At 40.4% G+C, this 25,017-nt stretch overlaps 1 protein-coding gene across 1 annotated transcript in view; it reads left to right on the forward strand.

Annotated features, from left to right (window-relative positions):
- Positions 1-25,017, forward strand: part of LOC149305758 (sodium-dependent noradrenaline transporter-like) — a 74,551-nt gene that overhangs the window by 35,541 nt on the left and 13,993 nt on the right. The window contains exons 3-10 of the mRNA XM_089540780.1: positions 2,191-2,322; positions 4,950-5,184; positions 9,047-9,185; positions 12,369-12,503; positions 16,220-16,323; positions 18,494-18,618; positions 20,506-20,618; positions 23,809-23,937. Of these exons, the coding sequence (XP_089396906.1) occupies positions 2,191-2,322; positions 4,950-5,184; positions 9,047-9,185; positions 12,369-12,503; positions 16,220-16,323; positions 18,494-18,618; positions 20,506-20,618; positions 23,809-23,937 (1,112 nt within the window). The remainder of the gene's footprint in view (positions 1-2,190; positions 2,323-4,949; positions 5,185-9,046; positions 9,186-12,368; positions 12,504-16,219; positions 16,324-18,493; positions 18,619-20,505; positions 20,619-23,808; positions 23,938-25,017) is intronic.

Here is a 25,017-nt window from a genome sequence, read left to right on the forward strand (position 1 = left end):
ATGGTACTGGTCCCTAATACAAGAGAAACTGCTGGTCCTCTATATCAGATAACTTGAGATGCACTGGGCTAGGAGATGTTGTCAGAAGCTTTGGATTTCTGTGATATCAACCAAATTGTCATGTTATGGGGGTGATAAGAACAGCAGCACTTTTGTTTTCTAACCTAAGAACAAGATGTTACTATTTGAATATAAAATGCAAAGATGTATGTAGTTTGACCCTAAACCTTGCTTGGAATAGAATAGATCATCCTTCCTCAGCCTTTTGCCCCACTGATATTTTAGATTGCAGTTCCTACCATTTTGGATGATTTTCCATACTAGCTGATGGAAGTGGAATCAACCAGGCGAAAGTTCCAGGTTGCACGAAATATTTGTAAGGATCACAGCCATTGCCTTGTTCCTTCGTCATCATAATTTCCCCAGACCTCCACAAAAGCTCCAGAAGCTTGAAATACAATGGTTTGTGCAATACCTTCATCTCTTAAAGACGCGCGAGTGCGCACTCTCTCTCTCTCTCTCTCTCTCTCTCTCTCTCTCTCTCACACACACACACACACACACACACACACACACACACACACCATCGTAGCAACTCCTCAAAGAACTAAACTGTCTTAGAATTCATGTTTGGGTTCAGTATGCCTGCAGTTTTGCTGAGTTCCCAAATGGGTTGTTGGTACTCCATGAAAATACGTGTTGAACACAAGTTCTGTTGCACATATTGTACAAGGACAGTCTGCACCCCTTGGACCAAAATGCATTTTTTAAAACCTAACTTGGTGCATGTCTACTTTATTTTCTAATTGTTGAAAATCCCACTCCCCACCTCACACCATCGTCTCTTCCCCCCCCCCCCTATTAAAAGTTGGCTCCCAGACTTGAGACTTGACTTGAAAATATCTTGCAAGGTTTTGAGACTTGAAGACAGAATCTTGAGACCTAACTTGATACCTGGAGTAAAAAACTTGAATACATCCCTGGAATTGGAGTGCATCCCCTCTCTCTGGATGCTCTCTCTATGTCACTAGTATAACAGAAAACAGTTTAGGGAGATAGCCATTTGAAAATAAGTAAATAAATTGTGCTACCAGTCCTTTGAATATCTCAACTTTAGAGTGGTATTGGTGCTGTGGTGCCTATAAACTTCCCAGATAAATGCACAGGATCTGCCTGAATTGATTTCCTTTGGACTTGAACATCCCCCATTAACTCTAGTTACGCTTTGATATTGAAATTAGCCATGTCCAGATAGGAGCAAGTGTCTGTTTTCCCAGGGAGACTTGTATTACCGAAGTGGATTTACACAGTCAAACATAATAGCTATCACTGCCATCCAGCTGTATAATTCTGCTCCCCACCTCTCTCCTCCCAACTCCACTCACACAAAGAAAGATTTGCAAAGCCATTATGCTATAGAACATTATGTTGACATTGTGCATCTGAAAATACCATTCAGTTAATTGACCTCTTTCTTTCTGTGAGTAGCCCAAGAAACATAGAGCATCAACCCAGGAAAAGGCTACACATTTTCTATACCTGTTGTGGAAAACAAAGCAGAACTTGGAGGTAATGAGTTACATGTAACTGAGTTACCTGCAATAAGTTATTGACTTACATCTCTTGGTAGTGAGGCTGCAATGCAGTCCCTTTTTAAAAAGGCAATGCAATGAAGATGAATGAAGTCCCTTTGCTTTGGTGCCATGAGCAAGGTTGCAACCTCTCACTTGGTTCATTCCCACAGTCAAGAATGAACACATTTTAAAAATGGATTTATTCAGTGTTCCATAAGCTTGTAACCTTCCACCTTGGAGTATAGCTGACATGGAAGAGTAACTGCAATATGAGGAAAGGTTACAACACAAGGGGCTTTTTGGCTTAGAAAAATGGCAAATAAATGGGGGAGCATAGCAGAAGAGCATATCTTTATGCAAGGTATGGAAAAGGTTTCTCTCTCTTTCTCACTGTGTCACTAGGGTTAGTGTCATCCAGTGTGGTAAAAATAATATCTAAAACTATCACCTCCTTATTGATTTCATCCCATATCACACCATACAGGATCCTTGGTGATGTTTTTGCACTAGTTACTTGTATACCGTAATTCCCATACATCAGTGAACTGATGCAAATAAGAACCAAAAAGGAAACTTGCATGCAACTAATGTTAGTGTCTGGTGGTTCTGTTTCCAGGTGCTTTCCTCATTCCTTATATCCTCTTCCTTGTCATTGCCGGGATGCCTTTATTCTATATGGAACTAGCGCTGGGTCAGTATAACAGAGAAGGAGCTGCCACGGTATGGAAAATCTGTCCGCTTTTTAAAGGTAAATTCTAGGTTTTCTGCTGAAGATGTTTGCAATGTGGTCCTTGATACTATAGAAATTTCCAGTGCTTTGCATCAAGGGAAGCTACAAGGATAACCAACTTGCTTATGCTAGAGAATAACTTTTGACTAACTTCCTTGCATTCTATCCAATATTGGTCAAATCAGTATTGATCAGCAAACTCAATATTTACGCTAATTTCATGTCTATCTGTGCATGCCCATATACACATTAGTTTAATTGCTTAAGGAATTAGATTGTTTGATAAGACAGACCTCCAGATATTCTTGGACTACAGTTTTCATCATGGTGCAGGATTGTGGTGTTACATTCCAACCACATTTGGAGGGCCCCTACTTCTCCACCTATATTTCACAATATGTCCTGTAAAACAACGAAGGGAAAATTGTTGTGAACCGTCACAAGGGCAGCTTGGTGTCACATGCACTCTTCTACTTTCTGAACCCCATGTCCAGACTACCATTACCACCAACCAACCAACACATAAATAGGAGTCAGCTCAAAAGGGAGACATTGTCACTCCTAGAAGCTTCTCCTTGAAATTGAGGTTCAGTCCTGCCAGCTTGTTTTACTACCAAAAATGTTTCTAGAAATCTAGAAATAGAGGTTTGTTGTTTTTTCATTTGGGCATGTAGCGTTGCTTACTGATGCATAATGGGTGGCATCCGTACTGTAGAAATAATCCAGTTTGATACCACTTTAGCTGCCATGACACAGTGCTATGGAATTTTTGGAACTGTAGTTTGTTGTGGCACCAGAGGCCTCTGACAAAGAAAACTGAATCCCTCACAAAACTACAGTTCTCAGATTACTATAGCACTGAGCCATGTCTACTAGCATTTCCTACTATGGCCAATATATTTAAATTTTTAGATGGAAGTTCAATGGGAATTTTGGCTTACTCCTAGCTAGATGGACCAGTGTTTAGCTAGCTTCAAAATCTAGGTTGAATTGAAATGGAACATAATGCACCAGATTTCATATCTCCATGGCTCAGTGTGTCCCCAATAAATGAGCATTTCTCTCTAACAATTGCAGGAGGAGGATTAAAAGTGTGTCTCTAAGCAAAACCAAAAAGAGAAAGAAGGAAAAAAGAGATTTTCCCACCAGTTCAGTCTCATTTATTAGTCAGCTAACTACTGCACATCAGACTAATATTAGTTATAAATTTTGTGATATGTGTGCCATGGTAGTAATGACATAGTCCCATCATATTTGACACGGGTTTGTATCATGTGATCACCCTGGTAGTGTTCATTCAAATGATAGGATCCAAGGGCTGAGTTTAGACACTTGAGCTTCCAGCTGTTCTTAATAGCAGCTTGTGTCTTGAGCAAATAGCCCACAATTTATTTCTGAAACAACCTCCAATGACATCTCTGAATAATTTACACCCAGGGTACTATTCTAGATTTTTCCTTTGTGTTTGTGCTAGTTATATACACATACTTCTAGACTGACCTCCTGGTCAAACAATTGGGAAGAGAAAGAGCTTAGAAGAGGGATTTTTTGGAATAGAAATCTCATCACTCGCAGTCATGATGCTGGTTAAGGAATTATGTGAATTACACACTCATCCCTCTGTATTTGTGGATTTGATATTTGTGGATTTGATTATTCACCAATTTGATTAATATGTTCTCTCTAGGAATATCTAGGTTCTTCAGTGCAACTCTGTGGTCAACTTTAACTAAAGGTTGCACTGAAAGACCTAGAGATTCCTAGAGAGAACACTCTACTAGCCCTTTGTAGCTCCTCCAGTGCAGTTCTATGGTCAGTGTCTGTCAGATGTTGACCATAGAATTGCACCAGAGGACCTAGAGATTTCTAGAGAGGTGTCCTCTCCAGTAAAAACATGATGTTTTTGTTATTTGTGGTTTTTCCATATTCACGGGGGTCTTGTGCCACTAACCCTGGAGAATATGGAGGGATACGTGTAATTCAGAAAGTTTTATTACCAAACTTTGGAGTCAAATATGATCAATGGACCACATTGTGCCCTCCTATTGTCTAGATTTGGCAGGGAAAATCCCAATGACTCCTCCATGAACCCACTTTTTCAGCTACTTTAAAAATGTTCCAGTTTCTCTCCATCTTCCACTTTCCTCCTTTCTTCTCCGCTTACTTTAGTTGCAGCAAACCAAGCTCAAAGTGCAAAAGTAGTTTGCACTCAGTTAACTCAGCAGGAGAAGAGAAGAGAGGGCAGAATCTTGCTCTTCCCAGTGCATTTAGGCAAAAGCAAACTGCTGCAGCCTTTCCTAACTTGTGTGTTCTTACCATTTGCTATCATGACTGCGTTCTGATGTTGCTTGGCCACCTATATCCCAGTTTTCACGTGTGACATATTGTTAAATGTTGTGACATATTCCATTATGTATAGCATGTTTTATCTTTCTTGGCTTTAATGATTTTTTTAAAAAAGTGCCCTTTCAACTTTTCTTTACTCTGACTTTAATTTCACTAAATTGACCCCATTTTTGCACAGAACAATCCCATATATTCTTGAGCTATAAGCATGAACCATTGAATTAACCTTCCCTATGAAAATGACTGAGTGGAATGAAATGTAAAACTGCATGTGTCACCTGGTTTTCCTTTGCCTCCAGGCGTGGGCTATGCAGTGATACTCATAGCGCTCTATGTGGGCTTCTACTACAACGTTATCATCGCCTGGTCTCTATATTACCTGTTTTCATCATTCACATTGGGGGAGCTGCCTTGGACGAAATGTGGCAATCCTTGGAATAGCCCAAATTGCACGGACCCCAGAAACGCCTCAGCATTTGTCCCTGGGACCTCTTATTCCAAGTACAAGATTACGCCTGCAGCTGAATTTTATGAGTAAGTGCACAAGTGTGCATCAATCCTCATGGGTTCTGCTTCTTTGAACATTTTGCACTTGGCCCAGGATTTCCCTGTGTCTTCTTCAGTATGGAAACTGTGTTTTTTCAGGAGGACAGTATAAATTCCTTTCTCAACTATGGATACAAGATGTCTCCACCTTCAGAATATAGGAATGGAAACTTGCTTTCTGCTCAGAAAATGCATTTTTGTGCAAAAATTCCATGTATGTATGTGTGTGTGTACACACACACACACACACACACACACACACATGTTGTGGTGGTGGTATGCCTTTGAGTAATTTTTGACTTATGGTCACGGTATCATGGGATTTTTTCATGTAAAGAATCCCAAATTGTGAAAATTCTCATCTCTCAAGGCTTCTCCTCATAAGAATTTCCCAACCCTTGGGAAGCCCATTTTGCTACTGAATATTCTTTCCATCCTTATTATATATCCTGGCATTACATCTGTGTATGTCATTTTTTTTACAGTAGTTGTGGAAGGAGGTATCCAGTACCTCCTTCATGCAACAATGGCCTGTGCATGAATCCTATCTGGCAGCTGCCAGTGTGTCTCATCGCCATTTAGTGACCAGGGGAGGGGGATATCCCGTCAATGTCCAGTTTTGTTTCTGTAGCTGGACACACAGGGAAAACATAGGTCTTCTGGAGATCTGGAGGACGTCTGGGAAGTCAAGGAGAATGTTTTCAACTTTGTGCACTTGGCTGCAGAACATAGCCAGACACACCTTGGCTGCCCCCCCCCCACCTTCCAACATAAGAAAAGCACCAGAAGCTGCTAGTAAGCTATTTGTATGCAGAGAGTGAGGAGGAGGAGGAGGCAGAGTTACCCTTGGCTGAGCTTTACACTCTACTAAGCTGACGTAGCATCTCAGCTATAATGTCTGGATCCTTCCCAGGTGGAGAGATGTGCAATTCTTACAAGCCCAGGCTTGTAAGTGAAAAATAATAGATGGCCATTAACTGTAAGGGGAAGGGGAGGAGAAGCCTAACTAGGTCTCTGTTATTTTCTCTACACAGTAATTATGCCAGTAGAGGTGAAGATAGAACTGGAGTGCTTCCTCTTATTTCCTGTATAATTACGAAACTAAATGATAACATAGGAGAGATGTCCAAAGAATGGCCCTTCATGTTTAAGTTGGCAGCACTACAGAAAGATGGACTGGTTTTCGGACCATCAGAAATTTGAATAGATTCTGATCCACATGTGGTTCACACTTGCACGGAATCAATTTATCAGAAAAAAAGCAGAAAAAAATCAGCATCAGAAAGACATGGGTTAAATGGGTCTAGAGCATGGCCGCCATCTCGGAATCATTTCAGTGATTTGGATAAAGTGGGAACCAGAGTCGTTTGAACCAATTCAAACCGATTCACAATCCAATTTAAAAGGTAGTGGGAGCGAGGCCCACTGGAGCTGTAGTCCGAAGTGGAACTCTTTCAAGATCTCCTTTGGGCTGTAGTGGCATTTGGATGACTAAGGGCCAGTATAGATGGGCACTTTGTGCCAGCCTGGGCCTGAATATAGTGCTTGGTAGGGCTGGGCATCCACATATGCCCAGGCCTACTATCAGTGCCCGTGCGCCATATTGGCGTGCCCCCATTTATGTGGGGTGCACCATCATGATGCACGGGCATTGGAGCGCCCAAACGGCACTCCTCTCAAGGGGCGTCACCATGGCACACGAGTGCGCCTGTGACGCCTCTAAAAAGAAGCTGCCTAGAGCAGCTTCTTTTGAGGGAGCGGGTTGGTACTTCAGTGTATGGCTGCTGCGCCACTGACCAGGGGCAAAGACGGCAGCTTTTAGCTGCCCATCTGTCAAGCTCCTAAGTTTCCCTAAGGGAAGAATGGAAAACTCTTGGATCTCTAGATGTTTTGGCCTTCAACTCCTATCATCTCCCCTATAAAGATAAGAATTATGTGAGATGTAATCCAAAACATCTGGAAGGCAAACATTCTTAAGGTAGTGGTCTTACAGTGTGCTCCATTTTCATCTAGATGACTGACTTCAATGGAGCTTTGGCTTCTCTGCCTTGTATTTGGGAATAGGGGGTTTAGGTTTGTTTTTCCTGGCTCCGTCTTAAAGACCAGGACTGAAAAACAAAGCCGGCACATCTCATAGAGGCACGTCATGTTCTTTTACATTCTCTTTCCTGTTTAGGCTTCATATCCTTTTAACAGCGCCATAAAGGCCACACTTTCAGTACCGCTCACAAAGGAGAAATGGAATACACAATGAAGAGTAATCTAAGGGTCTGTCTTTCTTATAGTGTGTTTGTAACCCCAATAACAATCATATTGCAGAGATATCTTAATCTCAGCATATTTCTGTGCACATGTTTTCAACTGCCCTTCCAAGAGTCTTGTAAGGGTACCAAGGTGGAGGCTTATAATGAGATATAGTAATTTGGGTCTTCCTATCAGAGGATCTTCTATGCAGTTAGACCGCATTTCAGCAACCATGTCTGCATCCTCCAGAATCCTGAGATCTTTAATTTTGTGAGGCACCAGCATTCTTTGGCAGAGAAGATGAAAGAGCTTGTAAACCTACAAATCCCAGGAATCCCATAGGATGGAGTTGAAGCACTTAAAGTGAGATGGAACTGCATTATTTCTACCATGTAGATGCACCCTATGTCAGTAGGGCAGAGAGCTCACTTCAGATTTTAGTCACGATTTAGAAGATTTTTTGAATCCTACCCTTAAAATAGCCTGAGTACTTTGGCTAGCTCCTTAAATTTTCAGATGAAAACCCAGAGCAGGTGCAAGGCCCATTCAGTCACTTCTTGGCTTAAAGACTTAGGTCTTCATTCTAAGGAAAAGTAACTAGGTTGGAATTTCCTGGGTTAATGCATGGATATGTCTTACCAAGGTTGTCTTTTTCAGATGGTGTTCTTCTCCACTTTTTGTGATGAATTTCTCAGCTCAGAAATACAAACAAGAGTATATATATGTATGTATGTATGTATGTATGTATGTATATTGTAAGCTGCCTTGGGCCCCTATTTGGGAGAAAGGCAGCATAGAAAACAAACAAACAAACAAATAAAATGTTTGCATGTAGTTCAAGGGATTGGGCCCTCTTTAGCACAGAAAGCTAAACCTCTCATCAAATTACAAATCCCGGGATTCTGTAGGATGGATTCATAAATGTTAAAGGCTACCAGATCTCTTCAACCAGTATTGGGAGGCATTTGGCCTTCTACAGATTTTAGTTGACCATTCCCAACTGCCCTATCTATCATGGTCAGTGGTGAGACATCAAGGACGGTTTTAAGCCAAAACATCTGGATCACTAAATGTTCTCCACACCAACATTAGAAGTTGACTGATGCCTCTTCAGTGATACATGTCTGTTTTATTGATGCCCTTTCTATGTGCCTAAGGGGAGATGCTCAACAAAGCTGAGTTTTGCTTCCTGTTATTTTATTCCCTGTTTCTTAGACTTTTGCATGATTTTCAAGACCTCTTCTAGCTATACAATTCATTCTTTGCCAAGACTGGATTATGTCATATCAGACTCTGTGTGTGTGTGTGTGTGTGTGTGTTGGGGAGATGATTTAGGCTGCTACCACACTGCAGAAATATTGCAGTTTGACACCACTTAGGTTCAATCCTATGGAATCCTGGAATTTGTAGTTTGTTGTGGCACCAGAGCTCTCTAATAGTGAAGGCTAAATGTCTCACAAAATGACAAAACCCAGAATTCCAGAGCTTTCATCCATGGCATTTAAAGCAGTGTCAAACTGCATTCATTCTGCAGTGTACATGCAAACTAAGTGCTCTTTGGAGCAAAATGACCTCACTCCATTGATCTTCTCTTTCTCTTGGTTAGGCGGCACGTTTTGCAGCTTAATGAAAGCAGTGGCATTCAGGACATTGGCTTGCCGCGATGGCAGCTCGTACTGTGCCTCTTTGTGGTCGTGATTGTCCTTTTCTTTAGCCTGTGGAAAGGTGTGAAGACTTCAGGAAAGGTATGGCACTGCTTATTGGTTGAGAGTCCCGTGCAATGATCATGAAGAGCAGGGAAACCATGGTTTGTCATCTTAAGTGCAGCGTCAAGCACTATAAGTCCAGACTATAGTTTATGAACTAGCTTCAAACTACAATTGCAAATCAAGGGTGGACAACTCCAGCAAGTATAAGGCCAGTTTCCACATAGGACCCGCCTCAAGCCAGAAGCCTTGCTTGAAACAAAATTTCAGCATATACCATTTCAACCTAACAAAATGTTTGCTTTAATGACAATTCCCCTGTTTCTTGCTGAAATGTTGCAGCAGTTGTTCCCAAAATTTGGTTGCATAGTTTTTGGTCTGAGGGGCATTGAGGGGCTGCACATACTCTATAGGTTGCACCCAATTTTACATCCTGGCTTTGTGTCTAACTGTGAACTATGGTTTGACAAGTTGCCTTGGTTTCCTATATACACCTGTAGGCAGTCAAATAATATTAACTTTGCACAGATATCGTTCTAACAAGTATATGAACACATATACAAAACCATCCCCTTTTGTACTCAGTCCAGATATCTTCACTTATTTAATTCTTACACATGAGACTGAAAAATTTCAAGGTTTCTTCCACTATGGATGAAATGGTGAGATATCATTTGTATATATTTGGATGATTGGAGGGAGGAGGACACCTTTTTTTTTGTAAAATATATTGCACAAAACATATATATTTTTGTGCAATATATTTTGCACAACACATAGCGTGTGCAAAATACATTTTGAGCAACAAACAGCATAAAAGGGAGGAAAGCACTTTTGTTTGTTCTTCCATTCTTGTACAGAAACAGAGGCTGACTACTTTTAGGAGTGGATGTCTCAACATATCAGAAAATCCTTTCTCATCAAGGATCCCTACTGTCTCTGCATCCCTACTGTTTACATAGGGAAAGATTATATTTTGGGAGTACTTAGAATCATAGAATCATAGAATTGTAGAGTTGGAAGAAACCACAAGGGCCATCCAGTCCAACCCCCTGACATGCAGGAAATCCCAATCAAAGCATACCCGACAGATGGCCATCCAGCCTCTGCTTAAAGACCTCCAAAGAAGGAGACTCCACTACACTCTGAGGAAGGAGTTTGTTCCACTGTCGAACAGCCCTTACTGTCAGGAAGTTCCTCCTAATGTTGAGGTGGAATCTCTTTTCCTGAAGCTTGCATCCATTGCTCCGGGTCCTGTTCTCTGGAGCTATAGAAAACAAGCTTGCTCCCTCCTCAATATGACTTCTGGACTATGCTCTACTCATAGAATCAAAGAATTAGAGTTGGAAGGGGCTCCTGCTCAATGCAGGATAGGATCTTGAAATAGCAGTTCATGACCACATTGTGAAGTCTGCTTGCAAGTGTTTAGCTCATGAGTCAGCTACTCCCTTTTTTTGGACAAGATAGATCTGGGTGCTCTTGCAGAAGCTTTAATTGCATCCAGGATTTTCAATTGTAGGCTTGCTTGCAACTGATCTGGGATTATGTCTCATCCTCTAGGGACAGCCAAAGTGCAGACCTGGGGCAACATGTGGTCATTCAAGGCTATTTTTGTGGTCCTCAACCCTAAAGAATCTTTAGAGTGATCTTTTGGTATGATCCACCAAAATACTCACTAAAAGCCTTCTAGAGTGGGAATTCATCTTTTAAAAAACATTATTTTAATATAAAAATACTTATTTTTTTTTTACCCCAAAGCACAATTGGGCTTTTGCCCACTTCTGTTCTTTTTTTTCTTCTGAGGGCATTTTTGCAAGTCCACCCAGCTCTCAAAGGGCCTTAGGAACAGGAAACCTGCCCCTAGACCCACCATAGTTGCCCACTTCTGCTCTAGGGTTTTTATTTTAAAGAAAATAAACTTGCATTGTGTGAACGGTAATGTTTTTAGAGATTCCAAGGAGAATAACAATATTCTGCGAGGCATACAAATGCCCCGTATCCAAAGGATCATTTGTATGAGAAGAATCAAGCAGGTTCCACCCAAACATCTAAAGCCAGAAAACACATCATGTCATAAAAATAAAATAAGCGAAACCATTCTAAAACAGAACATGCAAGGTATTGTAAGATATTTCCTGACTCCAATAGTTTCAGTTCTCCCCCAGTGGGGGGGGGGGGGATGATTTTCTCCAAATGAACTGCTTTGCTACATTGTGGTTCAACAAAAATTGGCACAGGGCATTTTCCTCCCTCCCAGTATGTTAGATTGGCTGGAACCAAAAATACCCCAACGACAAAAATCTGTGCATTTGTTTGGATTAAATTTTGTGTCAGGAGGCAATTTGTGTTGGAGGGAGCAGTATGTAGCAAGTGGCTGTAGTTTCCTGATGCTGTTTATAGCTGTGCAGATGAAAATATCCTAGAGTAGATATAGTTCTGTGTGAAGACAAAACATGACTCTGGCTGTATCTGCATTGCAGAATTAAAGTAGTGTAACACAACTTTATCTGACCAGTTGAGCAGTTAATAATCTTCTCAACTCATACCTATTAAATTTTGTGCCAAAAGGACCATATCATCCGCATATAGTAGAATATTAACTTTCCAATTTCCCAAGGCCACAGGAAAATTAGAATTATGGGGAAATCTGGTTAGTCTGGAATGAGAAGGAATGAAAAGGAGGAGGAGGGTAGTGTGAAAGCCCAAAGGTTATGCACTCTTATTCTCATCACTATAAGCCAGTTTGTTGTGTCATTATATAAGAGAGTAGTGTGTAAATAAGTGTAGTTTGTGAATGGCATTTAGAAAGAGTGTGTACTGATCGTTTCTTCTTCTTCTTCAACTTTCCTTGAAGAAGAGCATGAGAAACTGAACAGTAATGAAGACAGAAAAATGTCCTGTTTAGATGATTTCTCCAGTCCCATTAGTATCGGTGTCCCAGATAACATCCTTAGAGAGCCCACATAATGAAAGGGGAAGATACGATATAATCTTGGATCTGCATTTTTAAAACAAAGGACCAAAGAAAACATGACCTTAATCTAGTTCTTCTTCCCATGTCAAGTAGAAATGTTGCATAAATATGGCTTCCATGGGTATAGACTTAGCATGTTCTTACTGATGAGCATTGCTTCCCCAAAGGGAATCAACCATCAGATTGAAGCCCATTGTAGTAATAGCTACCAAAATAAGGATCAAAATTGTGTTGGTCTCATCTTGCAGGTTGTATGGATTACAGCCACATTGCCTTACGTTGTGATATCTGTACTGTTAATCCGTGGACTGACTTTGCCTGGTGCATTTGATGGAATCAAAGCATACCTCAGCATAGATTTGAGAAGATTAAAAGAAGCCACAGTAAGTAATCTGTTTGGACACTAGTTTTTGTTTATAGGTGGATGGTGTGTGTGTGTGTGTGTGTGTGTGAGAGAGAGAGAGAGAGAGAGAGAGAGATTATAATTGAAAAGACAATTAAAGAGAAATCATAATAAAAAGTTTATCCATCCAATTATTTCAATTTTTTTGTTACAAATATGAGATAGGATGCTTGTTTTTCTTTAAAGTGCATGTTTAGGAAGTAATCTTGGCTGGTTTTGAAAAAGCTAATATGTTTGATCATGATTCAAGTGTGCAAATATCGAAATGAACCCAATTACAGTATATACTCATGTATAAGACTTTAAATTTTAGTCAAAAAAGTGACCCCAAAAACCTGAGTCGACTTATCCTTGGGTCAATGTAAGTATTGTACTTTAACTCATGGACCATCCCCTGTTGAAAAGTAAGAGAGCAATCTGTCCTGGAGGCACTGACTTCTCTCTGTTCTCCCATCAATCCAGCTTTTAATAAGGGCATAAACAGTTATGGTTCCTGGAATTTTGTACGTTCTTTGGCATTGTTTTCCTTTGCTTCATCCTTTATGGCCCTAAATTTTACCCTCGACTTATCCATGGGTCATATCAAAATCCATAATTTTGGCCCCAAAACCTACCCTTGACTTATACATGAGATTGACTTATAGTCAAGTATATACCATATGTGCAACTGGGATGACAGAAGTAGATTCGCCTATCTCCTCCTTCACTCAGCATCTTCTTCAGCCTCCTAAAAATGATACATAAGGTGTCTGGGAAACCTGCTGAATGGGGGAGCAGGGGAAGAAACCCAAGAATCAGACAGATGAGACTTTCTAAGTTGGAGTTCCTCTCCTAGTGAATATTTTGGATCCCACCACCAGTCCATATCCAGTTCTAGTTAATTCCCCACCACCACTAGTATAATGGATCCCTGTCCTCCCACCTCCTTTCTGACAATTTAAGTTTCTTGGCTGTTCTAGTCTACCATTTTCTTTCTCATCCTTCATACATGACGTGTGCACTTTGAACTAAAGCTAACTCTCTTCTTTGAGTCTAAAAAGGAACCTTCTGGCACCTTAAAGACAAACCAATTCATTTAGAGATATAACCATGATCGTCTGGAATATCAATCTGCGAAGGGATCTTGTAGCACTTTTAAAGCTTACGGAGCCAAAGACATTATATATACCTTTTCGTATACTTAGAGAGCATCTATACAATGTAGAAATAATGCAGTTTGACTTCACTTAACTGTCATTACTCCATCTTACAAAATCCTGGGATTGTAGTTTTCTGAGGCACCAGCACTCTTTGTCAGAGAAGGCTAAAGACCTTGTAAATCTGCAGGTCCCAGGACTCCATAGAATGGAGCTACAGCACTTAAAGGAGTGTCAAACTGCATTATTTCTACCATGTAGATGCATCTTTAGTCTACTTCCTCAGATGCATCATAGACAAAGTCTATGAACACTTATGCTACAGTCCCAGAGGTGCTACAAGGTCCCTTTGCACAACAACCAATTTATCGTTGTTGGTCCACCTTCAGATGCATGTGAAAAATGAAGACTTCTGCTGAAATAAATCAGATAGCCTTTGTGGTGCTACAAGCCTACCTTTTATATATATATTGAAAAAGACCAATGCAGCTATCTCTCTGAAAGTCTCTCTGTGAGGAAATGCTGTCAGCGATCAAATATGCCCAAGCTACAGACCTTGAAATGTTGACTCTGCAGAACTGCTATGTATTGACTTCAACAACACTATTATTGAGCTGTACTGCTTTCTCAAACTATTTCTAGTTTGCCAAATATTTTTCCAAGAGGTGCCAGCCAGTCTCTCCCTCTAATCTTTAGTGACGACATTGCTGCAAATGTTACTATGGTATTTTGCTAGTGTCTAATTCTTGCTTACACATAATAAATGGCAGATTTATAGTGTAGGGAAGAGAAAACAGTGAGGGAATCCACAGACACTGAAACATGTTCAGGAAGCTCCTGATGGAGAACAATGGAGAAGAGACACACACTCTTCCTGACATCTCAGATTTAATTGAGTCATTCTTGCGGCTCCTTTTGTGGAACAGATATATAATTTCAAATGCTATAGACTTGTGTTTCACAACAATTCATTCATTGCTTGTAATCAATGAGGTTACAGCTTCCTGTTATAAGCATTTTAGAGATGATTCACTGCTCATTGTTCAATTCTGATAACATCAGGAGGATATAGGCCAATTCCAGAGATTAGCAATGTTGGACATCTTTAGGGACCTAGTCATAGGATCCACCATCCCACAAGCATCACTGTACTCAGTAGGAACATCCAACAGTTTCAGAGAACGTTCTTGGGTTAAATCTGTTGGAAAGACTAACTGGGGTAGGTGGGGAGTACTCCATCTACAGATAGGTAGATAATGTTAGGATGCTGTGCTGGCTTACATGTCTGGGAAAGATGGAGGCCTCAGAGTAGAAGTGAAGAAGACCTCGTCTAGACAAATTTGGAACTGACTATCTGTCTCTAATTCTGTTGCCCCTTGTAGGCACATAGTCCTTCAAACAGGCAAGGTTTCACTCATCCTTCCATGGATAGAAAGGTTCCTTCCATCTTCAGTAAGCCTACCATTCAGAGAATTCCTTTTCCTATTAAAAGGGAAGGAGGTGATCTTTCTTGATTTGTATCTCCTCTAGCTCTCTCCAAAAAAAACTGTTCTGAAAGGTTGGACTCTCCATTCATGGAAGACCTCTCCAACCAATGTTTTGATGTATCTACCTCTCATCTTCATTCACTAAAGGTCATTATACCAACCTATTTGCAGGCACCTATATCAGTGTCAGTCTAGCTCAGTGGTTCTTAGCCTTCCTAATGCCATGACCCTTTAATACAGTTCCTCATGTTGTGGTGACCCCCAACTGATCGTCTTTCTGATGGTCTTAGGCAATACCTGTGAAAGTGGTCCCGCAGGTTGAGAACCGCTGATCTAATTCATTAAACAGAGCTATGTTCATAAATAAGCAACCGCAGCAGTGTAAATAAAGTGTATGAAAAGGCAGTGGGGAAAAAAGAATTCAGAAAATTCAGTTGACAAAGCTGGATGGTCTGGACAAATGTAAAGATCTGTGGCTGGAAGAACATCAAATATGACATTAAATATGATATATGTAGGGATATCACTACAGAAGAGTCCCTCTGTTTGTTCACCAGTATCTCATTTTGGAAGCTGGGAAGTCTGAGGGAATGGCTAAGATAATATTTGGGCATTTTCACACTCAAGAAGTCAATCCTTCACCTTGCCAGGACTGAAGTTGTTCAAAGTTTTTAAGGGAAGCACCAGGAACATACACTACACTATAGTCCAAATGGACTAACAAGCAATGGCATACTTTAAGAATTGATGAAATGTTATCTCCATAGATGCTTTGATAGTGTATTCCTGCATGGCAGAGAGTTGGACTGGATGGTCCTTGTGGTCTGTTCCAATTCTATGATTCAGTGATCCTGCTTAACAGCCAGATAAGCTGTTCAAGGATAGCCCAATATATAAACCACTACGGTAGTCAAATCTAGAGGCCATTCTGAGTTTTCTTGTTCATCCGTCTAAGAAGGTCATCTTTTTTCTCTTTTGTTTTTGGTTTGCTTGTTTCCTTTTATCTCATGTTATCGTTAAAACAAGGAGAGAGAAGATGGTTAAGATGACAGTGCTCTGTTTCCTTTATGCAGGTATGGATTGATGCAGCTACACAGATATTTTACTCTTTAGGAGCTGGGTTCGGGGTCTTAATTGCTTTTGCCAGCTACAATGAATTTAACAACAATTGTTACAGGTAAGACAGATACCATTGAAATGCTTAGACAATTGCAATCTGTCTTGTTTATTTATTTGTTTGTTTGTTTGGATAAATTAATTAGAACATTTTATTCTCTTAAAAATGTTTCTATTCCTACATATAGACGGGGGATGGATAATGGGATAATATTATTCCAGAAAGACAGCGTTCATTCCCAAGGGTGTTGTTCTCCTCTTATATATGAAGAGACGCAGAACTTTTTAATTTTATAATTTCCAAAGTCTCTTGCAATTCAACAAAAAGGAAAATGCAGCATTAAATCAAGTTAAAATTTTGAAATAGCACTAAGCCAGCCGGAGAGGTGAAAACAATAAGAACAGCACGGAACCACGTTATTGGAGTTAAGAAATAAAAAGATTAGACGTCCTGGGTAAATATCAAGATCTTTGACTGATATCAGAAAGTAATTAAATTTGGCATCAGGAGAGTTTCCTAGAGAAGAGCATTTCAAAATGGAAGCATCACAACTATTTGGGCTAAGCTATCTCTACCCATAACTGGATGATTTTAGGGTGTTCCTGCATAGAAGTATTCAGGTTTTCACGCTTCTTAAAACAGTGGTCGAGATCCTACATCAGGGACATGGAACATAACTGTATGCTCAATGAGTTTTATGAAGCAGTTATACCAGGTTCCCTCAATGGTGAATTGCGACACCGAGCAACTGAATGCATAACCGAAAAGGTGTGCACATATACATGTACAATGTGTGTATTCATCTATACACCATCATGTCCTATGCACATGTATATCCATGTACAGCCATGTGCAAGACACAACCATATACAGTGTGCAGTTGTCATGGTGTGTACACAATGAGCGATTGTGTGCAATGCACAACCACATACAGTATGTAACCATGCACTGTGGCAATGCATATGCAAGTTCTCTTCTGCAAGCTAGAAACAAATACAGCACAGCTGTATCCATCAGAATTGGATACCAACTTATGTAGTGTAGTAGTTCATGTATTGGGCTAAGACCCTGGGAGACATGATTTCAGCTGTGGAAATCCACTGGATAATCTTTTCATGGTGAACCTATTCTGAATCAATTTTGCCAAAATGTCAAAAAAAATCAATGAGATGTTTAGGTTTATAGGCAGCATCAACAGAAGTATGAGTACAGATCAAGGGAAGTAGCAGAGCCACCTTGTTCTGGAATAGTTCTAGTTCTTGGCACCACAATTCAGAAAAGATATTGACAAGCTGGAACATGTACAGAAAAGAGTGACCAAGTTGATCAAAGTTCTGGAAACCAAGCTCTACCAAGAACAATTTAGGGAGCTGGGGGTGTTTAGCTTGGAGAAGACTGAGAGGCGACAGGATTGCTATCTTTAAATATCTGAAGGGATGTCATGTAGAGGACAGTGAGCTTGTTTTCTGCTGTTGCAAAAACTGGTACACAAGTCTTCAAATTACGAGAAGAGATTCCACCTAAACATTAGAAAGAAGTTCTTTACTATGTTCAGCAGTGGAATAGATTGCCTGGGAGCATAGTGGATTAGCTGTCTCTGGGGAACTCCAACCAGAGGTTGGATGGGTATCTTTCAGGATTGCTTTGGTTGTGTATTCCTGCATGATGGGATTGGATTAGGAGATGCTTATGACCCCTTCCAGCTCTTCAGATTTAATGATTCTACAATTATACAAGAAAACTCTATGATAGGATTGCCATAAATTAGCGTTAATATGAAGGTCCCTATGTAATAACAACAAACCAGCTTGAGATCTTTCTGTAATGAAGTCAGAGAACCATGCTTTGGTTTCAACAACTTACTATTTTGTCTGCTTTTGATTTGAATTTGCCATTCAATGGCTTTAGGGCTGCATGCAAGATTTCCTTGGTGATAATTAATGACCATTAGTTTGTAGTAGAAGTGACACCTGTAATCACCCCTGGCTCTCCAAATGGCAAACATCTGTCTTTCACAATCAGATTACTGTTAGTCAGAACCAATCACTTGGAAGCGTGCCTTTAAAAGGAGACAGAAAGAAGGGGGGAAAATGGAACAATTCCCTGCATAATTGCTCTTATCCTGTAATTTGAGTATATTTACCATGGCACAAATGGGTGACTCTTTCTTTCTTTCTTTCTTTCTTTCTTTCTTTCTTTCTTTCTGTTGCTATTTCTTGTTCTCCTTTAGGGATGCCCTGATGACCAGTACTATCAACTGTGTCACCAGCTTCATCTCGGGGTTTGCCATTTTTTCTATCTTGGGCTATATGGCACATGAATACAAAGTTGACATTCAAGATGTGGCCACTGAAGGTAGGATGTCTTCTCCCTCCTGGTTAGAATGGAAACATCTCTTTCAAACCTCATGAGACACTTGCCTCCCTTTGTTTAGCAAAGAGTTGTACCAGATTCTTTGTTTCTGGTTAAATACACCATTTACGGATGGATAGACAGATAGATAGGGAACATGCAGAACACAGAGAGCATGGGAAAAGGTGGGTGGGTTGAGTATAAATTCCAGAAATGGCACACTTCTTGGGATTGCAATCCAAAATAGGAACTTTTCCAAGATCTGGGAAGCCTTGTTTGCACTTGGAGGTCTAACTGAATGGATTGCACTTGTTTGTTCCCTTCAAGTAAAGGTTATCAGGTGGAATAAGAGACAGGTCACCTGTCCCTTTAATAATTTTGTAGAAGGAAAACTCAGCAGGCATTACTTTCACTAAAAGCAATACTTACAAAAATCCCTTCTTCTACACAATCATTAAAGAGGCAGGAGCTTTATCCCTTATTTCACTTGGCAGGACCTACTTGAAAATCTCCTCCCTCCTTTTATAAAATATAGGCTTGTATTTGTACTGAAACATTTGTGGGGTACAAGCTATCCATGGCCCCATTCCCACTTACAGATAAATCGGTGTGCGATCCGAATCCATGAATCGATTTGACAGCGGAGCGTGGTTCCCACTACGTTTGCCCTGATTGCATTTTTTCCTTCCAATATAATCCACTTGTGGTTCCCATTCACAAATGAATTGATTCAAAATGATTCAGTTCCAGCAGGCCAAAGGGGAAATTTGAATCGATTCCAATCCGCATGTGGTTCACATTTGTGCAGATTCAATTTATTGAAAAAGAAGCGGGGAAAATCAGTGTGAAAAAGACGCAGGTTAAATGCATCAAGCACATGCCCCCCCCCCCTTGGAATCACTTCAATGATTCGGATTAAGTGGGAACCAGGGTTATTTGAACCGGTTCAAACCAATTCATGATCTGATCTAAAAGGTAGTGGGAATGAGGCCCATGTTAGATTTTCCCCTTTCAAAGCATCAGGGATTAGCATGGCAGTTCAGTTTACAAGATTCTATAGGTTCAAGATGGGTCCATTCCTATGTCAGCCTCTAAAATGGATGATGGATGATGGTAGATATAAAGTGGAATGAAGCAGCAACTGAAGTCCAGCTCAAACCGTTGCCCCCACAGCATCCATTTAGTTACTCACTGCTCTGTATAGTTTCCCTGGAGCATGGAAAGAGAACAAAGCTATACATTTTAGGGACTGCATTTGAGCTAATATAAGATGGTGGGCATTAAATACAAAACAGAGCCAAACACTGGCTACAGGCTCTGATTCAAAATCACAATTGCCTGCCATATAAATCTTTTTGATGAAAAGAGTAAAGTGGAGGAGATGAGCATGAAGTGGCCTCCATGAAGTCTGTCGCTGGCTTTGTCTTCTAATCCAGTTTCTTTTCTTAGTCATCCCTTCCATTGAAAAATGTGTGTCGCCTAGTCATCCTGAACCATTAAGTTTTCTTTTCCTGTTGTCACGAAGAACTGAGAATAGATTGACTATTTCCAAAGCGTGTTCTTTCTTTCCCACTAGCCAAAAGTGTTTTATTTTATCACCAAGTATTGCTATTGGTGTGCAGGTAGAGTACAGTGACACCTACTGACAAATTACAAGCATTGCAACACGGTAAATCCAATAATGCAGAGTGCACTGGATGATAATATCCTGAACTAGAGTGAACATAGCTAATCTATCCAATCTGAAGAAATAACACCACCACCACCAATAATAGATAGATAGACAGACAGACAGACAGACAGACAGAAATGTAGATCTAGATTAGTTAAGAGCACTTATCTTATATTTATAAAATTAGGAGACAAGTCTTTTCTTTTTTTCTTCATCAGGACCTGGATTAGTTTTCATCCTTTATCCAGAGGCAATTTCAACACTGAAAGGATCAACTTTTTGGGCAATTGTGTTTTTCATCATGTTGCTTACACTGGGCATTGACAGTTCTGTGAGTATTCCTCTTTTTCTGAACTATTACGTTTTGGTCATTTCTTTTGTTCTTGGATCGAAACAGGTACAATCGTTGTGTTTGTTCTTAGTATGTTAAATTTTGTAAGCCACCTTGAGTCCCATTATCCCAAAGGACATGATGATAATGATGATGATGATGATATCATAAATTATTGGCCTAAACATAATTTCACAGCCAATTCTTTTAAGATCCCAGGGGAGCAAAATGAGGAAAATTTTGAATGTATTTTTCACATTTATTTGATAATTAAGAACTTGGCTGCGACTGTAGACCTGACCTAAACATGGAGTACTGTAACAACACTCAAAGCCTCTCCATCTCAACTCTGAAGTGGCGCCAAAGTTTGTATCCTGTCTATATTTAAATCAAAAGCCCATTCAATTCTTGGGAAAGCATTGAGAGGTTCTAAACAAAAGTATGCCAAGTGATTGTGATGCTTAGGGTCACTCTTGCTGTTCCATAGTAAGAATTCTCAACGAGTAGAAAAGCTCTTGAAGGCACTCAGTCTTTTCCCCCTTGGTGGAAACAAAATATCTTTAATATACCAGCATCTTTAACCTGTCCATGACCAGTGGGTAAGAGTGTAGATATAGGGGGAAATGAGGACATTGAACGTTCTTTCCATCCCTATTCTCACTTATCAGTTGCATGTGACCTGGAACTATGTGTGCACATTGGTTGTCATCAAAAGGATTCCAGCCATGGTTACCATAAACCAACTTCATCAAGAGGTTGAAGTACTTCCTCTAACCCAGTGGTTCTCAACCTTCCTAATGCCGTGACCCTTTAATACAGTTCCTCATGTTGTGGTGACCCCCAACCATAAAATTGCGGTGTTTCAGTTCCTAAGACCATCGGAAATATGTGTTTTCTGATGGTCTTGGGCGACCCCTGTGAAAGGGTCACTCAACCCCCAAAGGGGTCCCGACCCACAGGTTGAGAACTGCTGCTCTAGGGGCACACTCACAAATCAAAGGCATAGCCATGTTTGGAAAATCACTATGCAAAGGGATCCTGTAGCACCTTTGAGACTAACTGAAAGAAAGAAGTTGGTCACATGAACTTTCATAGAGCTTTATCACACTAGCGAGCAAACGGGATTTAAACAAGAGTTAAACCAGAGAAAACCCAGGAAATGTCATGTGATAAACATCAGGCATTTCCTGGTTTTCTCTAGTTTAACCCTCATTTAAATCCTGTTTGCCCACAAGTGTGATAAAGCTGGTAGACTTGGGCCTACTTCCTCATGCATGCATCTGAGGAACTAGGCTCAAGTCTATGAAAGCTCATGCTACCAACTTCTTTCTTTTCCTTAGTCTCAAAGGTGCTACAGGATCCCTTTGCATAAACTCCCCTCCCAGGCTTTCTTGCTTTTATTAAAGACAATGGAGGAAAATGTTTGTTATTGATTAAATACACATTGTGGCAAGAGTAGATAGAGAGACTCCGTGGGTGTATGAGTGTTCTTATAATACTACATCTTGAACCATGATGAAAATCACTTATAATTAATTCAAGACAAAGAAACTTAAAAAAACTTGCAAAATGCACAATTAAACTGATGAAATCCACTGCAACAGGATGTGGGCTCTGTTCATTAGCTTAATATGGTTTTCTTTAAGTATTAAACCAGAGGTTCTCAGATGTTTTAGTGTCATGAACCCAACTCCTTTGGCAGTCTAGTCAAATGTATGGATCCCTTCTCAGAAAAATGTTTTTAAATGCATACAGCAGAATACATAACATTGGAAAGGAACTGAAGTGATTTAATTTTTCACCCATCTAAGTTTGCAGAAATTGATCCACAGGCCCCAGGTTAAGAGTCTCTGTATTAATCACATTAATCACACTCTGATCAGTAGGTGAAGGATGAGGGCATTGCCCCTTCAAAATAAGAATTCTCCCCTAAAAAGATTTCTTTCTAGCATTGCAGATAGTGAGACACTGAAAATTGTTCACACCTAGGACTCTTCTACTTGCTGTGTTTGCATTCCCAAGCTACACTTGTCTGCCCTTTTGCTTCCAATGCCTAAACTGTATCTGTAAATGCCTGACTGACACTTTATGGTTGTGTCTGCACTGGTCAGAATACTCCAGGAATGGCCTGAAGTATTCTGGCACCAGAGCTGCTCCAATTCCTGCCATTGTCAAGGCCCTCTGGGCAGCTGTTTGGAGAATCACTTGCCCTGAGGTCAGAACGAAGGACCCAGCATCCATCACAGTCTGGGTACCTCATTCGGATCTCAGAGGTTTGCCAGTGGCACACTGGGATATGTTGCAAACAGCCATCTGGTTTTACAACAGAGGGCTGTGGATCTTCTGGGAAGATCTGGATCAAAAAGTGAGGTTTTAAAAATGTTTTAATGGAGGTATATGGAGGGTTCGGCACTGAACTGGGTGGATGTTGTCTTAGGGTGACCAGACATTCCCCTTTTCCAGGACATGTCCTACATTTAACCCTTCTGTCCAGGAGGAATTCCAAAATGTCCTCCAATTTGGGCATGGCTAAGAAACATGAATTTATATTTCTGTAAGTGTTTTAAGCTTTTATTTCGTAATGTCCTACGTTTTTCTTGAATGACATACATTTTGCGGTGCCTTGTCCTCCTTTGCTGTTATAACATCTGGTCTCCCTGTGTTGTCTGGAGGTTGTCTGGACAGTTGTCACCAGACGCAGGGGTTTGTCCCCACATTGTCCTGTCTCATCGCTGTAAAAATGGAGGAAGGATGATTTATTTGGTCCATGTGGACATGGCCTCAGTTACTGCAGTGCTAGAAATCTGGGAACTGAAGGCAAATGTCATTGAGTGGTGAGGGGACAGAATTCTTATTTGGAGGCAATACCTTCATTTTTGTCCCCCTTCCCAGAAGCTATAACCCTGTCTATAGCTTTTAATAGAACTTCCCAACTCCAGGGAAAGGATTTCTTTCACTATCAGACCCTGAGGTGTCTTACAAGAGAAGACTGCATTCTCCACCTCTTCTTGCTTTTGAATTTCCCCAAGTCACCTTAGCTCTTGCAATGGTCAGAGGTGGAGAGAAAATGATCTACTAGAAGGGCCTTGGTCTGTTCCAGCCAGCCAATTCTTAAATGATTCCAGAAGAGTTCTTGTTGTTGATGTTGGTAATGGATGGCTTTGAGTTTGTTTCTTTTCTTCCTTCTTAGATGGGGGGCATGGAAGCTGTCATCACAGGCTTAGCAGATGACTTCCAGATCATAAAAAGGCGCCGGAAACTTTTCACATTCTGTGTCTCTTTTGGCACGTTCCTTCTTGCTCTCTTCTGCATCACAAGTGTAAGTATAACCTTTGGAAAAACATTGCATGTACAGTAGTAGCATTGTAGCAGAAATGTCCACCTGTTGTTGTTTTTAGGCCCCTTTGCAGTTGACAAAAAAGTGAGAGGAAATTTCTGAAATATTTGGAGAGAGCAGCAAGCAAAAAACAGAAATGCTGGAGGACTATCTCAGTTACCCCAAAAGTAAAGTGGTCATAACAGCAGAAGCATTTCTTTCCCCACATCCAACTTTTAAAAAACTTTTCTGGAAAGATCAGTCTGGTAAATAGGTCACTCTGAACAGATAGATCACTCTAAACAGTGTGATAGTCATATCTTGTCCATGTCCCTAACAACAAGGTTGTCAAGTCGTGACTGACCATATACACACACACAACCCCAGACCCATTCTGCTGCACAGAGTTAAATCCTAAAGTAGAATTAGATTTCAAAAACTGTAGAGCTTGCAACACCTTTCTTGCAGGGATTAGAAAAATGGTGAAAATATTCATTCATCCAGAGGCAGGATATTCCAGACTTCTCCTGCTCCAGTGCAGACAGGGCCTTAGTTCACTTGCCTACAATATTTAATTGTTGTTTTGCAGACTATTTTGTTTATTTAAATAGTGTTATGATATTTAAAAACAAAGAAAATTAGCAGGAAAAGAGTATCTTTGCAATATCTGTGGCTTTTTATTGACACTCACCAGTCATGATCTTTAGCCTATAGCTTTTGAACAGAAAGAACACCTGTATTTAATTCTTGTTTGAACTGATTTGTTCAATTCCATCCTTGCTCCATCTGCAAATGCATGATGACACATAACAAACTGACGTCAATTATGTACAAAACAGAAAGCAGTGCCTTATATTTCCATATTTTATTTTGTTTTAAAATAACCACACAATAGTCATATGTTTTCTATTGGCATCGAACAGGCTGGACAGGTGTAAAAACTGTTTAGCCATCTGGAGCTGCCTTGTGTCCCTTTCTTTTGTTGTTGTTGTTGTGTGCCTTCAAGTCGTTAATGCCTTATGGCAACCCTAAGACAAACCTATCATAGAGGTTTGTGAGGCTGAGAGTGTGTGACTTGCTCAA

This window comes from Sceloporus occidentalis, unplaced genomic scaffold (assembly GCF_023333645.1).
Source record: "Sceloporus occidentalis isolate IW3139 unplaced genomic scaffold, rSceOcc1.0.p SCAF_10, whole genome shotgun sequence".
Taxonomy (NCBI): Eukaryota; Metazoa; Chordata; class Lepidosauria; order Squamata; family Phrynosomatidae; genus Sceloporus; species Sceloporus occidentalis.